This window comes from Canis aureus, unplaced genomic scaffold (assembly GCF_053574225.1).
Source record: "Canis aureus isolate CA01 unplaced genomic scaffold, VMU_Caureus_v.1.0 NW_027326411.1_RagTag, whole genome shotgun sequence".
In the NCBI taxonomy this organism is placed as follows: Eukaryota; Metazoa; Chordata; class Mammalia; order Carnivora; family Canidae; genus Canis; species Canis aureus.
The window spans coordinates 184,156-203,886 of NW_027554412.1; the positions used below are offsets into that span (position 1 = coordinate 184,156).

The 19,731-nt window shown below is 34.8% G+C and overlaps 1 protein-coding gene and 1 long non-coding RNA gene across 18 annotated transcripts in view; one reads left to right on the top strand and one right to left on the bottom strand.

The window, feature by feature from the left end:
* The window catches only part of LOC144309457 (outer dynein arm-docking complex subunit 2-like), a 271,308-nt gene that overhangs the window by 122,219 nt on the left and 129,358 nt on the right, over positions 1–19,731 (top strand). For all 17 annotated transcript variants that reach the window (XR_013375451.1, XM_077890518.1, XM_077890512.1 and 14 more), the window contains one exon: positions 16,866–16,980. Coding sequence is in view for 16 of the 17 variants with exons in the window: in XM_077890518.1 (XP_077746644.1) it covers positions 16,866–16,980 (115 nt within the window). In the remaining variant the exon portion in view is untranslated. The remainder of the gene's footprint in view (positions 1–16,865; positions 16,981–19,731) is intronic.
* The window catches only part of LOC144309462 (uncharacterized), a 186,917-nt gene that overhangs the window by 16,019 nt on the left and 151,167 nt on the right, over positions 1–19,731 (bottom strand). The gene's annotated exons all lie outside the window — the stretch shown is intronic.

Genomic DNA, 19,731 nt, shown 5'->3' on the forward strand with positions numbered 1-19,731 from the left:
GAGAGTGGCAGTGTCAAGCTCCTTTCCTGGGTACTGCTCTCAGCATCAAGCCACCATAGCTTTGAACTATGTCTTGTGAGCATCTGTGTTTTATCTCAATATTGTGCATCCATTAGCAAGATGTGTCCTAAGATGTGTCCTTGCTCTATTCCCTTTTGGCTAATGAAAAGTTTCATAGGAACACTTTAATTTTGGGTAGCAGGAGAAGCTTGTACTATGTTTTGGTCTGGGCTAATTTTTCAATTTCTACTTTTTATGGAAGTTAGTGATTTTTTACAAGCTTATACAAAGTAAATTTTTGCACAGCATCTTGGGATGAAAATGTATTCTATGTCAACAGAATGTAGAGTTTGATGTATATTATGTTACTTAGCTTTTATCTCTACTTAGCGTTGTTTGTACACTTAAGCTGTGTTATACTAAAAATAGTATAATAAAGCCTTTTATCAGTAGTGTGCTTCTATCTGTATCTTCTTACATCTTATATAGTTTTTACTTCTTAAAGGCAAGTTCTATATAGTTTGGCACATAAATGTTTTTAATAGTCGTTAATTTTGGCTTTTAATATTACAAGGGCTATTCTCTGCTTTGTTTAATGAATTTGGGCTTGATTTCTACTTTGTCTGATATCAGAATCTTTACTCCTGCTTTCTTATTTTTTGCATTTTCTTGGGATATCTTGGCCTACCCTTTATTTTTAGCCTTTTTTGAATAATTTTCTTTTAAGTATTCCCTTTTAAAATAGTATATAGATGGGTCTTGCTTTGCAAGCCAAATTAAGAATATTTGCTCTTCTTCTCTTTTTTTCAGTGAGAGAGAGTGGGGTGTGAGACAGAGTGAGAGGGAGAATCTTTAGCAGACTCTATGCCCAGTGGGGGCCTGACTCACAACTCTGAGATCATGATCTGAGCCAAAATCAAGTTTTGGACACTTAACCACCTGAGCCACCCCAGGCACCCAGGATACTTGTTCTTTTAATGAATTGAATGCAGTCACACTTGTTGATATGACTGATACATTTGGTCTCAACAATGTAATAATATTTCATAATCATATTTTATTATATTTGCTGCTGCTTTTCAAAAAGATTTGTAGGGATCCCTGGGTGGCGCAGCGGTTTGGCACCTGCCTTTGGCCCAGGGCGCGATCCTGGAGATCCGGGATCGAATCCCACTTCGGGCTCCCGGTGCATGGAGCCTGCTTCTCCCTCTGCCTATGTCTCTGCCTCTCTCTCTCTCTGACTATCATAAATGAATAAAAAATTAAAAAAAAAAAAGATTTGTAGTCTTTGCTAGTTTTTGTTGTTACTTAGAAAGCTTTGCATTCTTGTTTTATTCTAGTCATTGTCCTGTACCTGTACATTTTTCTACTGCCCTCTTTTTCCTTTCTGTTATGTCATATTTTGCTGCTTAGTTCCTCAGTTTTTACTGGTTATCTTTTAACTCCTATCTATTCTCTATATAATAGTAAGTGTATTCTGTTTTTTCTTTCCCTCTTTCTTTTCCTTCCCTTTACCTTTTTTTTTTTTAAAGTAGGCTCATGACCCTGAGATCAAGATCTGAGCTTAATTCAAGAGTCAGATGATTAACTGGCTAAGCCACACAGGTGCCCCTTTACCTCCCATTTTTTAGTGCATTATTTCTACTTTGTCAAAACATATAATATTTGAACATTATTGTGTTCTTGTTTAGTCATATATATGTGTACATACACACGTGTACACACACTAATCAGTTTTTGCTGAAGTTTTTATCATATTTTAATTGTTTGGAATTCATCCTGTAGTAAAATCTTCATAAAGGATTCATGGGTGCAGAATTCCATAAGGTTTCAAATGTTTTACTTTTTTCTAATTTTTAGAGATATGATTGACAGTTTTAAAATTGTGTATATTTAAGGTATACAACGTTGTGTTTGATATAATGTACCTTGTGTAATAATTCCACAATCAAGCTAATTAGTGTATTACCTCACACAGTTATTCATTTATTTGGGTGTATGATAAGAACACTCAAGATATCAGTATACATTATTATTAGTCTAGTTACTGTTCTGTACCCTAGATCTCTGGAACTTAGGTACTTTAAAACTGAAACATTGTACATTTGACCCATTTCCTCCACCTAGCCCTGGTGACCACCATTACATTCTGTTTCTCTAAGTTCAACTTTGTAAAAAAGTTTTTTAGTTCCAGTATAGTTGACCTAGAGTGTTATATTAGTTTCAGGTGTACAATATAGTGATTCAACACTTCTATACATTATTCAATGCTCATCACATAAGTGTACTCTTTAATCCACATTACCTATTTTACCCATCCCCCCTTCCACTTCCTCTCTGGTAACCATCTATTATTCCCTATGGGTAAGAGTCTGTTTCTTGGTTTGTCTCTCTTTTTTTACCCTTTGTTCATTTGTTTCTGAAATTCCACATATGAGTGAAATCATATGGTATTTTTATTTCTCTTATTTTGCTTAGCATTATTCCCTTTAACTCCATCCATGTTGTTGCAAATGGCAAGATTTCATTCTTTTTATGTCTGAATAGTATTCCATTGTACATATATACCACATCTCTTCCATTTATCTATCAATGGACATCCAAGTTCAACTTTTTTAGATTCCACATATAAGTGATATCATGCAATATTTGTCTTTCTGTGTCAGGCTTATTTCACTTAGCATAATGTCTTCCAAATCCATCCATATCACAAATAGCAGTATTTCTTTTTTAAGGCCAAATAACATTCCATTATTTATATATATACTCACAATTTCTACTCATCTACTGATGGACACCTAGGTTGTTTCCATATCCTGACTATTATGAATAATGCTGTAATGAATGTGAGAGTGCAAGTATCTCTTTGAGATACTGAATTTCCTTCCTTTGCATATATACCCAAAAGTTGGATTGCTGGATCATACAATAGTTTATTTTTCATTTTGGGGGGAACCTTTATATTGTTTTCCATAATTACTGTACCAACTTACATTCCCACCAACATCGTGCAAGGGTTGTCTTTTCTCCACATCCTTGCAAACATTTTTTATCTCCTGTCTTTTGGGGAATAGATTTTTTAAGGAGTGAGGCAATAGTTCATTATAGCTTTGATATGCATTTTCCTGATGATTAGTGATGTTGAGCTGGTTTTATATACCTGTTGTCCATTTGTAGGTCTTTTCTGAAGAAATGTCTGTTCCTTTGCCCATTTTTTAAATAAAGGTGTTTGTTTGATTGCTACTGACTTATATGAACTCCTTATATATTTTGATTTTTAACTCCTCAGTTTATGGTTCACAAATATTTTCTCCTATTCCATAGATTGCCTCTTTGTGTAACTATTTCCTTTGCTGTGCAGACACACATGTGAATACCCACTGAAGCTATTTTCCTATGAATACTCAGAGGACAGCCTTGCTAGATATAAAATCTTTTATTCCCACTTTATTCACTGAAGTAAAAAAAAAATGCACCATTTTTTACTTGCTTCATAGCTTTTTTTTTTTTCTTGGAAGTCTGATTCTAGTCTAATTCTTTTGTCTTTGTAAGTCATTTGATCTTTTTTTCTGGAGGCCTTGAGATTTTGAGGGAAGAGGGGTCTTTAGAAAACAATATTTTTATAGGTTTATCTCATAGTTGATTGCTAACTATTTGGTTAAACTGAAATAGAATTAATACAGGAAAGGCAGAAGGATAAATGCCTTTCCTTTCTTCGAAAAAAAGTCAAATTTCAGATATCTGAATTGTTAGGAGCCCTAGCAAACTCCAGTAGTGACAGTAAGGGCTATTTTGGGGATTTATTATGAACTCATGGGTTTTCATGATTTACTTCAGTCTCTACTGTTCTTTTATATGAAATGCCTGGCATACAGAATTCAAAACCTGCTAAAATCCTAATGTCCTAATAATGAATTATTTTTCATTACTTCAAAATAACCTTAAAATCTAAAGGTCGACTTTCAAATATAAGTGCTTACCCATAAGAGTTAAATTTCATTTTCTTTAGAAGATAAGAAAAGAGTGTTTCTATTAATATTCAGTAAATATCCAAGACTTTCAGAAATTTTAAGGAGCAATCTACCTAAATAATGTACTAATTTCCTGTAATTTATTCTATAAAATATTTTCCTTCCACACATTGTAAAATAAACATTTGCTGAACTGATTGTTACATGGTATAGTGTTATGTGATCATGTAATGAAAGACTCTTTTTATAAAACATGTACACAAGGATAGAATTAAAACTTACCATGGAATCTGTAACTCTAAATTTCCTGTCTTCTGTGGTTTAAACATAATTATGTTGCATTTACATAGTTTTTTCTTATTTTTACATTGGGTTTATTTGTTCTTTTTAAAAGAGGGGAAAAAGTAAAGCTACGCTTGTTTGTATACAAAAGAGATTTAATCTCTTTGTGGCTGCCCAAATATTTCTTTTACCACAGAACCAGTCTTTTGACCTTTTAGGGTTTATGCAAGACGTAAAATAGAGTATGTTTTATATATTTGTATCACTAAGAACATTTTTCCTGCTTTTCACGTTTTCTTTTTTGTTGTTTCTCATCTACATACTTTTAAAAGCACATGGATTTGCCTGATAACAAATGACAAATGCAAAGTAATTACGTGAATAATTTCATCTTCTGAATCTTCATTTTCTCATTTTAAAACAAGCTGTAGGGATTTTTGATTTGAAGATGATGTGGATTCTATTTATTCATATTATATATTTTATCCAGTTGTGATGTGTGCTTAGTTTAACACTGAATTAAATGAGCTGTTCAGTACCATTTCTTGTGATAGAAAGAATATATATCTGTGTATGGAAATTAAAACGCATTTTCAAACATTTATTTTGAGGAATGTAATATGTATAAAGGAAAGTACATGATGCAAATGTACATATTTGTAATGTACTGAAAAGGGAAGACTCCTATAACTGCAACCCAAGCCAAGAATATTGTCATTACCCTAAAAACTCCCTGGCTATTCCTCCTTACCGCAAGGTATCCACTGCCACCTCTCTTCACTCCGGGGAGCTCCCTTCTCTTGCCTTTTATGGCATTTCATATCTTGCTTTTGTTTTCATAATTCTTGAGAATGCCTCCTTGTATAGCTCAGTCCTGTCTCTACTTGGAAACAAATGGAAGCATAGTATGTATTTGTTTTGTCTGACTTTTTTTGTTCAAAATAATAGGTTATTTTAACACTTAATAAATGTTGTTAGGAACCTATCTAGTCAATTTGGGAGAGTGGAAATCCTAATAATATTGAGACTGCCAATCCACTAATATGGCATATGTCTCCATTTATTTAGGTCTTCTTTAATTTCAGTGACTGTTTAATATAGTTGTATATATTCAAGTATATCTTTGAGTATTCTTACAACCTTGTTAACTTTATTCTTTCTAATAAATTTTTATAGATTTTTTAAGGGTTTTTTACATATAGAATTATGTTATCTGCAAATAATGAGAATTTACTCTTTTCCCCCAATCTTTATGCTTTTTATTTCTTTTCCTTTGTTGAACAGGCCAGGACCTCTGTTACAGTGAGGTGAGCACATACATCTGTGTGCTGTCCTGAACTTGGGGAGAAAACATTCCATTTCTTACTGTTATGTATGCTACTAGTTGTAGGTTTTTTGTGGATGCCCTTTATCAGATTGAGGAAGTTCATTTATTCCCAGTTTGTTTTGGAGTTTGTTTTTTAAATCATAAATAGGTTTTGAATTTTGTAAAATGCTTTTTCTACAGCTTTTGAGAGTATCAGATAAATTTTCTTTGTTCTATTAACAACAAGGTGAATTTCATGAATTGATTTTTGAAGGTTGAGTCAAAGATTGAGTCAACCTTCCATTTTTTGGGTAAAATCACTGAGCATGTTATATTACCCTTTTCATTTATTCTTGGATTTTATTAGCTGGTGTTTCATATTCTATGTTTATATTGATGAGGTATGTTGGTTTATATTCTTCTTGTAATATTTTTGTCGAGTTTTAGCATATGGATTATGCTGGCCCTATAAACAAGTCAAAAGATCATCTTTCCTTTCTGTTTTCAAATAGAATTTGTGTAGGATTATATCTTAAATGTTTGATAGAATTCACCAGCAAAACCATCTGGACTTGGAGTTCTTTGTGGAAAGGACTTTTGTTGATGATGATTTATTTGTATCTGATGGTGTTAAAGGTAATTATGTGTCTTTAATAAATATGGTACTGTTTAGATTTTCCATGTCTTTTTGGACCAATTATGTCATTTGTTTCTCTCAATATATTTGTTTTCATTTAAGTTCAGTTAATTGGCACAAAGTTATTTATAATGTCCTTGTATTATTATTTTTATCGTTTTATCAGTTGTACGTTCTGTAATGATAGTAATATGTGTTCTCTCTCTTTTTGTGTCTCTTTTTTTATCAGTCCCTGATGCAGCTCAAGGACCATTTTTAATAACATGTGAGTTAAAAATGGTTTTTACATGTTAAATATTTACAAAACAAAGACTATGCAACAGAGATCATATGCTGCCTCCAAAGCCTACAATACTCACTGTTGTCTCCTTTCATAAGAAGTTTGTCAACTGTTACTTTAGTGGATTATCAGTATTATTCATCTTCTTTTTATTATTTTATTTTACTCATCTCAGGTTTAAGTTTTTGCTTTTTCTGCTCTCTTGAAGTAAAAGCTGTGATAGTTTACATTACAGGTCCATTCTTTGCCACTGTGGGCATTTAAAGCTATTATATATTTCCCTCTCAGTACCATTTTAGCACATCCCACAAATACGGTTTCTTTTTGTTTGATTCAAAATATTTCCTGAATTTCTTTGTGACTTCCCTTTGGCCCAAGGGTTATTTACAGGTGTTGCTTAATTTCCAAAAATTTGAGTATTTTCCAGAAACCATATCATGCTTGATTTGTAATTTAAGACCATGTCAGAGATGATATTCACTGAGATTTTAACTTTTCCACATTTAGCTTTATGGTCTGGCCATGTGGTCCATTTTTGTAAATATTCTCTTTGCATGGGATTTTGCATGTGCATTCTGCAGTTGTAGTGTTTTTAAAATGTTGATTAGGTCATGTTGGTTAAGTGTGTTGTTCAGTCTTCTGTATCTTTACAATTTTTTTTCCTATTCTATTACCCCTGAGAAAGAGGTGCTAAAATTGTTCACTACAGTTATAAATTTGTTTCTAGTTTTCTGTCAGTATTTGTAATTTCTTCCATTGACAATAAGAAACTGATTCCCATCTATACTTATCAGACTTCCCTCCCTGTATATAACCTGTCCTCCATGTTCACCCCTATCCTGTCCCCTTTGCAGATGCTGTTCTCATTCTGCTTTGGCTCTGATTCAACATGCCAGAATGCCCAGGTGCCTGCATGCTATGCTGTCTTTATCCTATTCAAGCTCTGGTACCCCATGCTGGACCACCTTTCCCTTTCACTCTTCATACTGCTTAGTCTCTTATTTCCCGAGCCAGACTTCGCACCCTGTTCAGGCTCATCATTACACAACAGGCTGATTCTCGAGGGGCTCTCTTTTTGCAAGGGTTCCACCTCCCCACTTGAGTTGTACTCCTAGGGGCTGCTCTGATTTAGAACTGGATACCACATTCCTGCTTTATCCTGCATGTAGAGATTCCTTCTTCATCTTCTTGGGCTTTAATACCCCATGCAGGGCCACTAAAGCACTTTACCTTCTACTGTGGTCCCTACATTGTTCTCCCACACATAATGATTTTGGGGCTGAATTATTCCGGGGGCACAGGGAAGGGGCTGTATCATTATTTTTGAAAGATATTTTTACTTGGTTTAGAAGTCTAGATGAACAGCATTTTTATTCCAGCACATTATAAATGCTATTTTCTTGTCTTTTTGTTTTCATTGTTTATTGTGAGAAGTCAGATTTTGTTTTTATTTTAATTCCCTATACCCGATGTGTCTTTTCTTTAGCTGGCTTTAAGACCTGCTTCTTAGCTTTGGATTTCAGCAGTTTGATTATGAAATGCTTAAGGTGTAGTTTTCTTTGTATTTTTTTCTGTTTAGGGTTCACTGAGCTTCTCAGACCTATGGATTAATGTCTTCCATCAATTTTAGAAAGACTTCAGTCATTGTCTTTGCATATATTCTTTGGTCTCATTCTCTCTTTCCCTCTTTTTTTCCTGAAATTCCAATTTGCACATGCTGTTTTATTTAATAATATTCCACAGACATTGAACTCTTATTTTTTCATTTTTTCTCCTTATGTTTCAGTTTGGATGCCTTTTCTTTAAATTCATATATTCCTTTCTCTACTAATTTCAGTTTGTTGTTAAGCCCATCTAATAAATTCTTCCTTTCTCATACTGCAGTTTTCAAGTCTAGCTTTTCCACTTGGTCTTTTTTACAATAGTTTTCGTGTCTCTGGTTGCAGAATTTTCTTTCTTTTGAAACCAATTATAAACATTTTTGAAAAATACATAATCTAAGTCAAATTATATAAATGCCTCTTAATCAGGCAACAACAAATTATTTTATACAATTAAAGGGTATCCAATTGGCAGATTATTGTTCAGTCTTTAGAGCTCCTACCCATACTATTAAAAACAAACAATTAGGAGCACCTAGGTGGCTCAGTGGGTTAAATGTCTGACTCTTGATTTCACTTCAGGTCATGATCTCAGGGTTATGAGGCTGACCCCATGTTCGGCTTCTCACTGGGTATGGAGCCTACTTAAGATTCTCTCTCTCCCTCTTTCTCTGCTCGTACCCCTGCTCTCTCCTTCTCTAAAAAAAAAGAAGAGAAAAGAAAAGAAAAGAAAAGAAAAGAAAACAAGAATCGTGCAAGTATGGACAGATAAATGGAATAAATTAGATAGGCTAAATAAATATATCTATATATAACTATATAACTACATATCAAAATTTAGGATATTATGACTGATATGAGGTTACATGTCATTGTGGTTTCGACTTGCATCTCTCTGGTGGTAGGTGATGTTGAAAATCTTTTCATGTGTCTCTTGGCCATCCGGATATCTTTGGAAATATCCTTTTTCAGGTACTGTGCCTATTTTTAATCAGATTATTTGTGGGCTTCAGTGTTGAATTGTATTCTTTTTTTTTAATTTTTTTTTATTTATTTATGATAGTCACAGAGAGAGGGAGAGAAAGAGAGACAGGCAGAGGGAGAAGCAGGCTCCATGCACCGGGAGCCCGATGCGGGATTCGATCCCGGATCTCCAGGATCGCGCCCTGGGCCAAAGGCAGGCGCCAAACCGCTGCGCCACCCAGGGATCCCTGAATTGTATTCTTTAAATATTTTGTTATTAATCCCTTATCAGACGTGGTTTTTTCTTATTTAGTAGGTTGTCTTTTTATTTTATTGATAGTTCCCTTTGTTGTACAAAAGCTTTTTAGTTTGATGTAGTTGCAATATTCAGTTTTGCTTTTATGTCCATTGCCTGAGGAAACAGATCCACCATACTTAATATTTTTTTAAATTTTAGTATACTATCACAGAATGACCATAAAAAAGCTGGATCTCTACTTCCTTCTTATAGACAATTCAGGTAATTAACATATTTAAGTATAAGCAAAGTATATATTTTTTAAAGATTTTTATTTATTTATTCATGAGAATACACAGAGAGGAGAGAGAGAGGCAGAGACACAGGCAGAGAGAGAAGCAGGCTCCATTCTGAGAGCCCGATGTGGGACTCGATCCAGGGTCTCCAGGATCACACCCTGGGCTGCAGGCGGCACTAAACCACTGAGCCACCAGGGCTGCCCAGCAAAGTATATTATAAGAGAACAAAAGAAATATTCAAGTTTTACTATCTGGGGGTGTGGATGGCTATTCTAAGCATAAGTAAAAGATCAAAATCATAAAGAAAATAATTGATAGATCTAATTACACAGGATTTTAAATACTGAGGAAGAATGAAAATGAAAGAGAAGAAAAATTTCCTCTTCCACTGGAAATAACCAGTATAGTAACTTCTTACTCAACAAATTAGTGGTTAAAGGGAATAGATTAAACTTACTCTGCTTTTCTGTAGGATAACTGAGCCCCTAGGTGATGAGAGGAAGCTCTCTTTATTAAAGAATTCAGTCAATGAATGTAGTGGTTTTTTTAATTTTGTTTACTCTAACTCCCAATAAAATAATTATTTTAGGCAAGGATAATTAATAGATGCTAAAACTTTAAGGTAGGGAAGATGTTGTTAGGATAGGACCTTCTTGAAATTTTAGCTGCGAATTATATTATTTCTCTAATTCACTTACAAATGGTTTAGAAAAAATAAACACACATTTATACTGATAGATGACACTGGCAATGAGGTTTTGAAAGTTGTGTGTTATTCATGTTTATTTACCATTAAAAACTAAGTATGTTTGAAATATTCCATAATGAAGGAGAAAAAGAATTAAGGTGAAAAATTAAAGTTTTTGCATGTAGAGACAAAATTAAGATAGTTGCTGTTGCTGGTGGCTGGTAGTCTTATGATCTGTGTATGTGGAATCAAATTGACATAACTTTTATGGAGAATAGTCTGCTATTGTGTATTAAAAATTAAAATATACAAAATCTTTACTGAGCAATTCCATTTCTCAGTATGTGTCCTTAGAAAATAATCAGTGCATTGCAAAAGAATGCAAGGATGGCCTTTGCAATGTTATTTTTATTATTTTGCAAAACCAGAAAGAACCTAATTTCAATTAATAAAGGATCAGTTAACTATATTATGGTACATCAATATAGCAATACTTGTCATTAAAATGATTACTATGAATCTACGTTCATTTGCATTCATTGACACAGAAGCTCCATTACATATATTGAATTAAAAAGGCAGATTATAAAACAGAAGGGGTAGTGAATGGAATGGGTGTCTTGTCATTGTGGTAACCATAAGTATTAATATTTGTGTTGGTCCATTTTGCTCTCTCTTTTGGGCAAGCCATGCCTCAGCTGCTTTTCACACACTCATCTAAATCATGCTTTTTTTTTTTTCCAGGGAAGAAAGAAAAAATAAATTATGTTTTATTTGCATATCCAACCAACATACCACATATCATACAGAGTTGGTTAGGCACTCTACTTCTGCTTTCTCATTGGGTAATAAAAGTGTTGGAGTATATGTTCTCTAGGATCCAATATTAATATTGTATGCATGTAACAACTACTGAGTAACTTTCATTTAGTGTTTACTGAAAATGACTAGTTCTTCATGCCAGGGACTGCACTAGGTACCAGAACACTGTTTTCTGTAGCCCTGTGCTAGCTTCTCTCACCCCTGCAGGGGTACTGCCGCATGTTACTGTTGCATGGACAGCCTCCTTGCACCGCCCCCCCGCCACTCGTCTATCCCACCACACTTCTCTGGTTTATTTTTTTTCCAGTCACTTTAATAGTTCATATAATGTGCCAGGTTGCTCTTTTATTCTGTGTCTTTTCCCAAAAGAATATTAGCTCCATGAGAGCAGGGATTTCAGTTTGCTTTCAAGGTGGAAATATCCCCAGTGCCTCAAAAATTACCTGGCACCTAGTGGGCACTCTCTTAATATTTACTGTAAGAATGATTTTTTTTTCCCCTGAGAAAATGTTTCTGGGACTTTTCTAATCATATTGTTTACACAACTATAAAAGGATAGGTTATCATTCTATACTACCAGGGCCAAGAAATTCTGGGACATAACTTTCCAGAGTTTGTCATGTTCACTTTTTTTCTTCAAATTTGGTCTCCCGTAGAATCTCTAATATTTAGAGAGATAAACATAAAAACATTGAGAATCATTATAAAAAAGTAAAATTCTTTTCTAATTGTAGCTTTTCATCGGTGACCATTTAATTCTTTTTTTTTAAGGTTTTATTTATTTATTCATGAGAGATAGAGAGAGGCAGAGACACAGGCAGAGGGAGAAGTAGGCTCCCTGCGAGGAATCCAATATGGGACTCGATCCCAGGACTCTGGGGTCACTATCTGAGCCAAAGGCAGATGCTCAAACACTGTGCCACCCAGGTGTCCCTGACCACTTAATTCTGACATCCTTTTCATGTTTCCATTTTTACTGAGTTGCCAACTTGATTTTAAAATCTATAGATTTCAGTTGCATCCTCTAACAAGGTGTAAGAATAACATGTTCTCTCAGGTCAACCACCTTTATTGTGAGCCATCACGAGATAATAATATTTACCAGTGTACTTTTCAGTGAAAATTGTGAGATTTTTAGAAATCATGTAAAATTATGGTTTCAATATAGTTCTGTTGACATTGCCAGAAAGAAACTCTACAACCTTGGCTATGCCTACTCTGTGGGCACAGACACTTCACTTTTGTTGATATACATGTCCTCAGTGGGCAGGCAAGCCAGCCAACCTTCTTAACAATCTTGGCAAATGTTACCATAACAACAACAACAAAAACCCCTAAGAAACATAACAAGCAGCTACATCATTTTTAGTTTGTTTGGGTTTGTTTAATAGAGTATGAATATGTATTCATCTTTCTAGAACTATTATTTTGCCAGCCACACAGTTTGACTTCTACGATAAAGTTGAAGATTTTGAAAACACAATTCAGTTTTGTGTTTATAATGTCAAAGAATTAATGTAAAATTCAATTGATAATCAAAATGAGAAGAGCTTACTTACTACTGAAAACGAATTCAGAACAAGCTGCTAATCAGATTTAAAAAACTATACAAAAGGAGATAAACCCATTTGCAATGGCCTGTGGGTGTAAACTAATGCTACCTATAAACCCATTGCTGTATATGCAAAAAGCGATAAAGTTCAAAGAAATTTTATGAAAACGCACCTTCGACTTTCAAATGGAAGATTATTCCAATGGTTAGATTTAGAACTTGAACATGTACTTTGAAAGAATGAGGTTAGAAATGAATGTATTTGTGTTGGGAGAGATTTTAGATTCATGGAGCAAAGACTATCTTGTTTTGGATCTGGTATAGGGAAAGGCTCACAGTTGAGAGACTTTCTGTAGCCTGTCAGTAAACTATTGTGTCCTCTTTGTGTTCATATGGAACCCCATGCACCCATCTACTGTATTTATCATAATGGATTATAACGGTTTATCTCCCTCACTAGACTGTACTTTCCTGAAGGACAGTTAAAATCCTATTTGTAGATTCCATGTTTGTGACTTCACATCCCTGCTAAAATTTATTTGTAACCTCCAAAGCAGTACAGCACTTTTGCTGTCATTCACAGACATGCACAGAGCAGGAACAGTTTAAGTCACCTCATGCACCTGTTCAGCCGATACTGAACAGAGGGCCAGGCTCTGTCTTCTTGTTTCAGCTCTTCTACTGTAAACAAGCATCTTTTTTTACAACCTGTGTCATGCCACATGCTTCACATTTTTGTGTTTTGAGTTGGTTATGTTGCTGCTTAACATGGTCCCTAAGCAGAGGGAAAGAGCCATCTGGTCTAATGTTCCCAAGCGCAAGAAGATTATAACATGCCTTACACAGAAACTACAGGTGTTAGGAAGCTTTGCTCAGGATGAATGGCAGTGCTGCTGGCCATGGGCTGGTTCAATGTTTTTTTTTTTTTTTTTTAATTTTTTTTTCTTTTTTTATTTATTTATGATAGTCACAGAGAGAGAGAGAGGCAGAGACACAGGCAGAGGGAGAAGCAGGCTCCATGCACCGGGAGCCCGACGTGGGATTCGATTCCGGGTCTCCAGGATCGCGCCCTGGGCCAAAGGCAGGCGCCAAACCACTGCGCCACCCAGGGATCCCGGGCTGGTTCAATGTTAATGAATCAACAATATATATTAAACAAGGTGCTTTAAACAGAAACACACATAGAACATGGTTATAGATCATTTGACAAAAATGTTCTGAACAGAGGCTCTCAGGGACAATTGTATTTCTCCCTGGGAGAACCAGGAGCAATGGTTCAGTGTTGATTAATTCCCTGTTTGCAATGACTTTATAGAACATAACTACCCCCCAAGTAACGAGAGTTGACTGTATATGTTATTTCTGTATGCTTAGCACTTAGTGTTTCGTGGATGGCACAAGAGTTTTATAAGCAAATGCCCAAATATAGGAAATTGGGAAGAATAAATCAGCTTATTGAAAATGATAACTACTGAGTTCAGGAATCAGGGTTTTAATACCACAGGGGTAATGGGAAGCCATTGGAAAGTTTCTCCGGGAATTGCAGGCATTGATTAAATGTGCGAGGTGGTGTGATGAACAGACTGAATAAACCTGGGGACCTGCTCTCAAGGAGCCACTACAGAAGCTCCAAAAGGTCCTTTAGGAAGATCAATTTCACAGGAATTATAGGATGGATAGAATTGAGAGAAATTGAAGACCCCAAACCAAGGGTGCAGCTACAATAGCCATCCTGATATGATGTGGTAAAGATCAGAATTAGGGCGCTGGCAGGTGGAAGGGGGAAGTAAGGGCACATACTTGGCGCTTTTTTTAAGATTTTATTTATTTGAGATAGACCATGTGCAGGGGGGCAGGGGGAGGGACAAAGGGGGAGGAGATCTCAGGCAGACTCACAGACACTGTGCTGAGTGTGGGTCTGACCTGGGCTCAATCTTATCACCCTGAGATCTTGACCTGAGCCAAAATCAAGAGTCAGACACTCATCCAATTGAGCCATCCAGGCGCCCTGATACTTGACTTATTGTGAAGTAAAAATCAGCAGTAAATAACTTGATACAGAGAATGAGGGAGTTGGGAGGGCCAGTTAAATCCTATAGTCTGCTACCGCCTGACTTTGTTAGTTCCTGTGCTTGCAAATGTGTGTCAATCACGTTTCCCCTCATCTAAGGTTATTACTCTGTGCTGTGCTGAGTCTTCTTTTTTTTTTTTAATTTATGATAGTCATACAGAGAGAGAGAGAGAGAGGCAGAGACACAGGCAGAGGGAGAAGCAGGCTCCATGCACCGGGAGCCTGACGTGGGATTTGATCCTGGGTCTCCAGAATTGCACCCTGGGCCAAAGGCAGGTGCCAAACCGCTGCACCACCCAGGGATCCCCTGTGCTGAGTCTTCTAAGGCACCAGTGATGAAGCCACAATCCTCATCTGTTACAACTAAGCAGCTAATGAATTAATTGCCTAAGGTTTTGGGTGATGATTAGGGACAATAGATGTAGTTTTATAATTAATAGTGAATTTTTATAGCTAATTGTGAAATTTTGTCAGAGGGGTGGGAGTCCAGAACACACCGAATTATCCCTTTAAAAGAAACCTGAAAAGATGTGCCATGCAAATGATTTCTGCTCTAATGTCAAGTTATGTCCAGCACTGTCCAGTTAAATATTACCAATGCAAATTTTACTGCTACATTTGCAAGAGGGTAGGACAGACCTATTGTTCACTGAGAAATTAATTGCATGTGAAAAAAATAGACCCAAGGATTAGTATCAATTATGCTTTCAGTGGCATATGTAAGGCAGTAAGATTGTTTAATTTTGTAAAGTAAATCATTCATTATGAAGTGCTTGGTATCTTTCTTTACATTTTCCATCAGTTGAGAAATAAAACTTTTTCTCTCAGCATGATATCGACAGAGAGCTTTACAGTTTGGAAAGCTATTTAGTTAAACTTTGTGTTAAAATACTTTCTCAGTGTGCTTCTTTCTTATTAAAAGTCATTTTCTAAAGAGACAATTTGTATCTTACTACAGGCTGTTTGCATTACCAGCTATTTTATAAGGTTATGCAAGCCTGGTATCATATTTGGACCAGTTGAAATAATTTTTTTTTTCCTGGCCAACTCATCTCCAATATGATATGTAGTTGTCTTTATGTCAGTTTTCAAGAGATAATTTGAATGGTCTTCTAAACTAGTAGTATTTATTCTGTCTGTGGCTAAATACTACATGTGTTTTACTCAAGATTAAAAATCAAAGGAGTTTTGATGTTCTTTATCTTTTTTCATCTGTTTTGAGTTTAACATATCTTTCTGAACAAAGCCATGTTTGTAAAGGATATTAAGTTTTGTTTGGCCATCTTCTCAACTGCAAGTGTACTCAATGGACCTTAATGCAAGGTTATGCTCCCTGGACTGATTGATATATAAACAGAAGACAGATGGTGTAGAGATGACTCTGATGATAATTCATTTTTCAGCTAGTCATGAAGATATTTTGATTACAGTGTGTTTAAGTAATTATAACACAGTCTGCAATGTTAGTCTTGCTGAGAAGGGAGCACATGGAAAACAAGTTACGTGTTATCCATGCCTAACAAAGGGTGCACTGTGGTGTAATGATTTTAATTCCTAATGCTAGATTAGGACTGGCAGAGTTTAAAATATGTCATATAGTAAGGTAAGTCAATTAAGGGTAGACCAAATAAAAAAGGTAACTTCACAGTTTTCAGGCATAAATATTTGTTTTGGAAAGTATATAGATGTTACTATATAAAGGAACTAGTATTTTGACATTTAGGTAACAGTCTGTGTACAACTCATTAAAAAATTACATGGCTTGATTTTACATTTGCGTGAATCATAATTATCCCAGAGCTTGCTTTCTGTGTCATGAATTTAAAACTGAAATCAGAGAGCTTACAGTTTAGTAGCACATTCTATTCCTGCTGTTAAAGTTTTTTTTTAAGTAGGCTCCACATCCAGGGTGGAGCCCAACATGGGGCCTGAACTCAGGACCCTGAGATTAAAACCAAGCTGAAACCAAGATTTGGCTGCTTAACCCACTGAGCCACCCAGACTCCCCGGCTGTTGTTAGTTTTGAAAAAAAAAAAATCTAAGCCAAATGTCACAAGGAGAAAAATAATTAGAGTTGTGTGGATAGATAGGCCACTTAAGTTTCATTCCTAAATACTAATTACAGTTTATACTTCTGTTTTTGGTCTCACATTAGAATAATTGATCGATTAGATGGAGTTCGTTTGCTATGGTCCCTGCTGAAAAATCCTCATCCAGATGTGAAGGCCAGCGCAGCTTGGGCCCTCTGTCCCTGCATCCAAAACGCTAAGGTAAGAACAGACTACAAATCAATCCCTTCTTGAATCTCTAATATTATATTGAATAATGTCATCACAGGTCACTAGTTGCTTTCGACTTATTTTTGGTCTGATTTATCTAGCAGAAAAGAGTACTGAATGTTTGTGCCAAAATAATTTTTGAGCAATGTCTTTTCCTGGTTAGTTTTTAAATGCCAAATGAAACTAGGCTCAGGTGGCAGCGCTTACCGTGTTCTACCTGGCTGGTGCAATTGAAACAGGTATGTCAGGTAAGTCAAGAGGAAGAAAAGTTGACTGTTCTTATCTCTTGGGTGATAAGAAAATTGTCTGTATATACCTACTACTTTAAGAAACATAAAATTACTTCTATCTTATTTATATAGCTTGAAATATGACAGTGAAAGATCGTTAAGTTCTTTGTTACTTTGAAAAAGTAAAATACAAAGAACCAAGGATTAGCATCAATTAAAATAATTAAAATAAAGTAAAATTATTTCATGAATCCCACTTTTCTTAGCTTCAATAAATACTGGATATAAAACCCATAAATAAAATTTTTACATGACAAAAAAAAGGCTGAACTGGAAGTCTTTTAGCTCTTTTGTAAATTTATTATTTTCTTTAAAGATCTCTTTTCAGCTTGATTTAAAAAATCTAAAGGATTTTACTCCTATAATAAATTTAACATGACTCTAAATATCATTGTAAATATTTGTGACTAGAAATAATCTTTTGTAAAAAGTGAATTGTGATGTGTATTGATAATAGAAGAAATCTATTACAGACTGGTCAATGAGCTATTTTTTATATAAGAGCAAAATAAGTGTAATAAAACATAAAGATAAAAACACCTCAAGTGTCAACCTACATGAAAATGAACAACAGGATGATACTATGATCATACAACGCAGTAGTGAGAAACAAATGTATTTCAGTAATGTATTCATCAATATCAATACATCTTATAAATATATTGAGCAAAAATACCAAGTTTCAGAAGTAGATATATAACATAATTCCTATTCTTTAAGGTCCACAAAAATTTTTTAAATGTAAAACGTAAATGATAGTATTTAGGGATCATTTAGGGATCAAGAAAGAGTCCACTAAGGAAATATCACTACATATCCTTGATATCGATAAGCCAGTATTAAGAAGCAGAATTAACTTCAGAGGAAACAGATAACATAAGGAATATAATATGAAATTTTAAAAACTTATATCCTCGGAATGACCCAAGGGGAATACTATACCCAAAAAGGCTGTTATATTAAAAAAAAAGATACGTTCATAGATTAACAAAGGCTTTTTGGAGATTAAATATAGATTTGGTGTGGCATCTGGGTGGCTTAGTTGGTTGGACATCTGGCTCTTGATTTCAGCTCAGGTCATGATCTCAGAGTCCTCGGATCAAGCCTCATGTCAGGTTCCAAGCTCAGTGGGAATCTGCTTGAGGATTCCCTCCCTTTCCATCTCCCTCTGCCCTTTCCTCCCTCTAATAAATACATAAACAAATCTTAAAAATATATAGTTTTGGCAAAACAATAAATTTAATAGAAGAGACAAATACTAGATATGATTGAGTAATTATCTGAAAGATAAAGTCTAGTAAATAAGAATGCAAAGTAAAAGTAAAAAGAAAGTAGGCTGGTGATGGGGGAAAGTTTGAAAATATAGCACAAGAAAATACACAAAAGGAAAGAGAGCAATTGAAATAAAGAAAAATCATCATTTAAAAAATGGAGGGAAGATTCTGTAAAGTGAAGAGTTAAAGATTGTAGTCTTCAGATTGAAAAGATCCACTTAGTGCCAAGCAGGAAGAACAAAGACAGTTATCTATACCTTGACATAAATTCAGATTGGACATTTCCAGAAAATTAGAGGAAGGGAAAAAATTACATAAGAACAAGGATCACACCAGTATTAGACTTAACATCATTCACAATAAATTGTAAAAGAAAATGGAACAAATCCTTCACTGTCTTTAGAGGAAAGTATTTTTATCCTGGAATTCTATATCCTATAAAAACTAGCATTCAAGTGAGTATAGAGTAAGGACAGAATAAAGACATTTTTCTTTCAGAAATGTCAAGACTCAGGAAGCTTATTCCCCATAAACCTTTTCTGGAACAAAACCCCAACAACTTTAGACTATTTTCCAGCAAAACAAAACATTCTTTAAAAAAGAGAATAGCATTTGTTATAGAAACAATAATAAGCAAATAACTCACTGGAATTTATAGGTAAATATAAATTTTTGTTGATAATATGTCTCTCAAATTTTAGAAAATTTCTAAGAAAGAATTTAAAATTAATGACATAAAATAAAATAAAGGCAGATAATATTATCACAGTAGCAATCTGAATCTAAATTACTAGATGATTCAAAAAATGTATTGGGATCCCTGGGTGGCACAGCGGTTTGGCGCCTGCCTTTGGCCCAGGGCGCGATCCTGGAGACCCGGGATCGAATCCCACATCGGGCTCCCGGTGCATGGAGCCTGCTTCTCCCTCTGCCTATGTCTCTGCCTCTTTTTCTCTCTCTGTGACTATCATAAATAAATTTTAAAAAATTTTTAAAAAATTTAAAAAAATGTATTAGGTAGTGTAAAGTAACAGGTAAACACATATTAAAAGTCTTTACTTTTCCCAGAGAAGGATGCTGTGGATACTGGTTCATTCCCAATCATCACCAAAAATATAAACTTAAATACAGAATTTAATTTTGTTTTATGATGAGATACCATTTTGTATATAGATTAA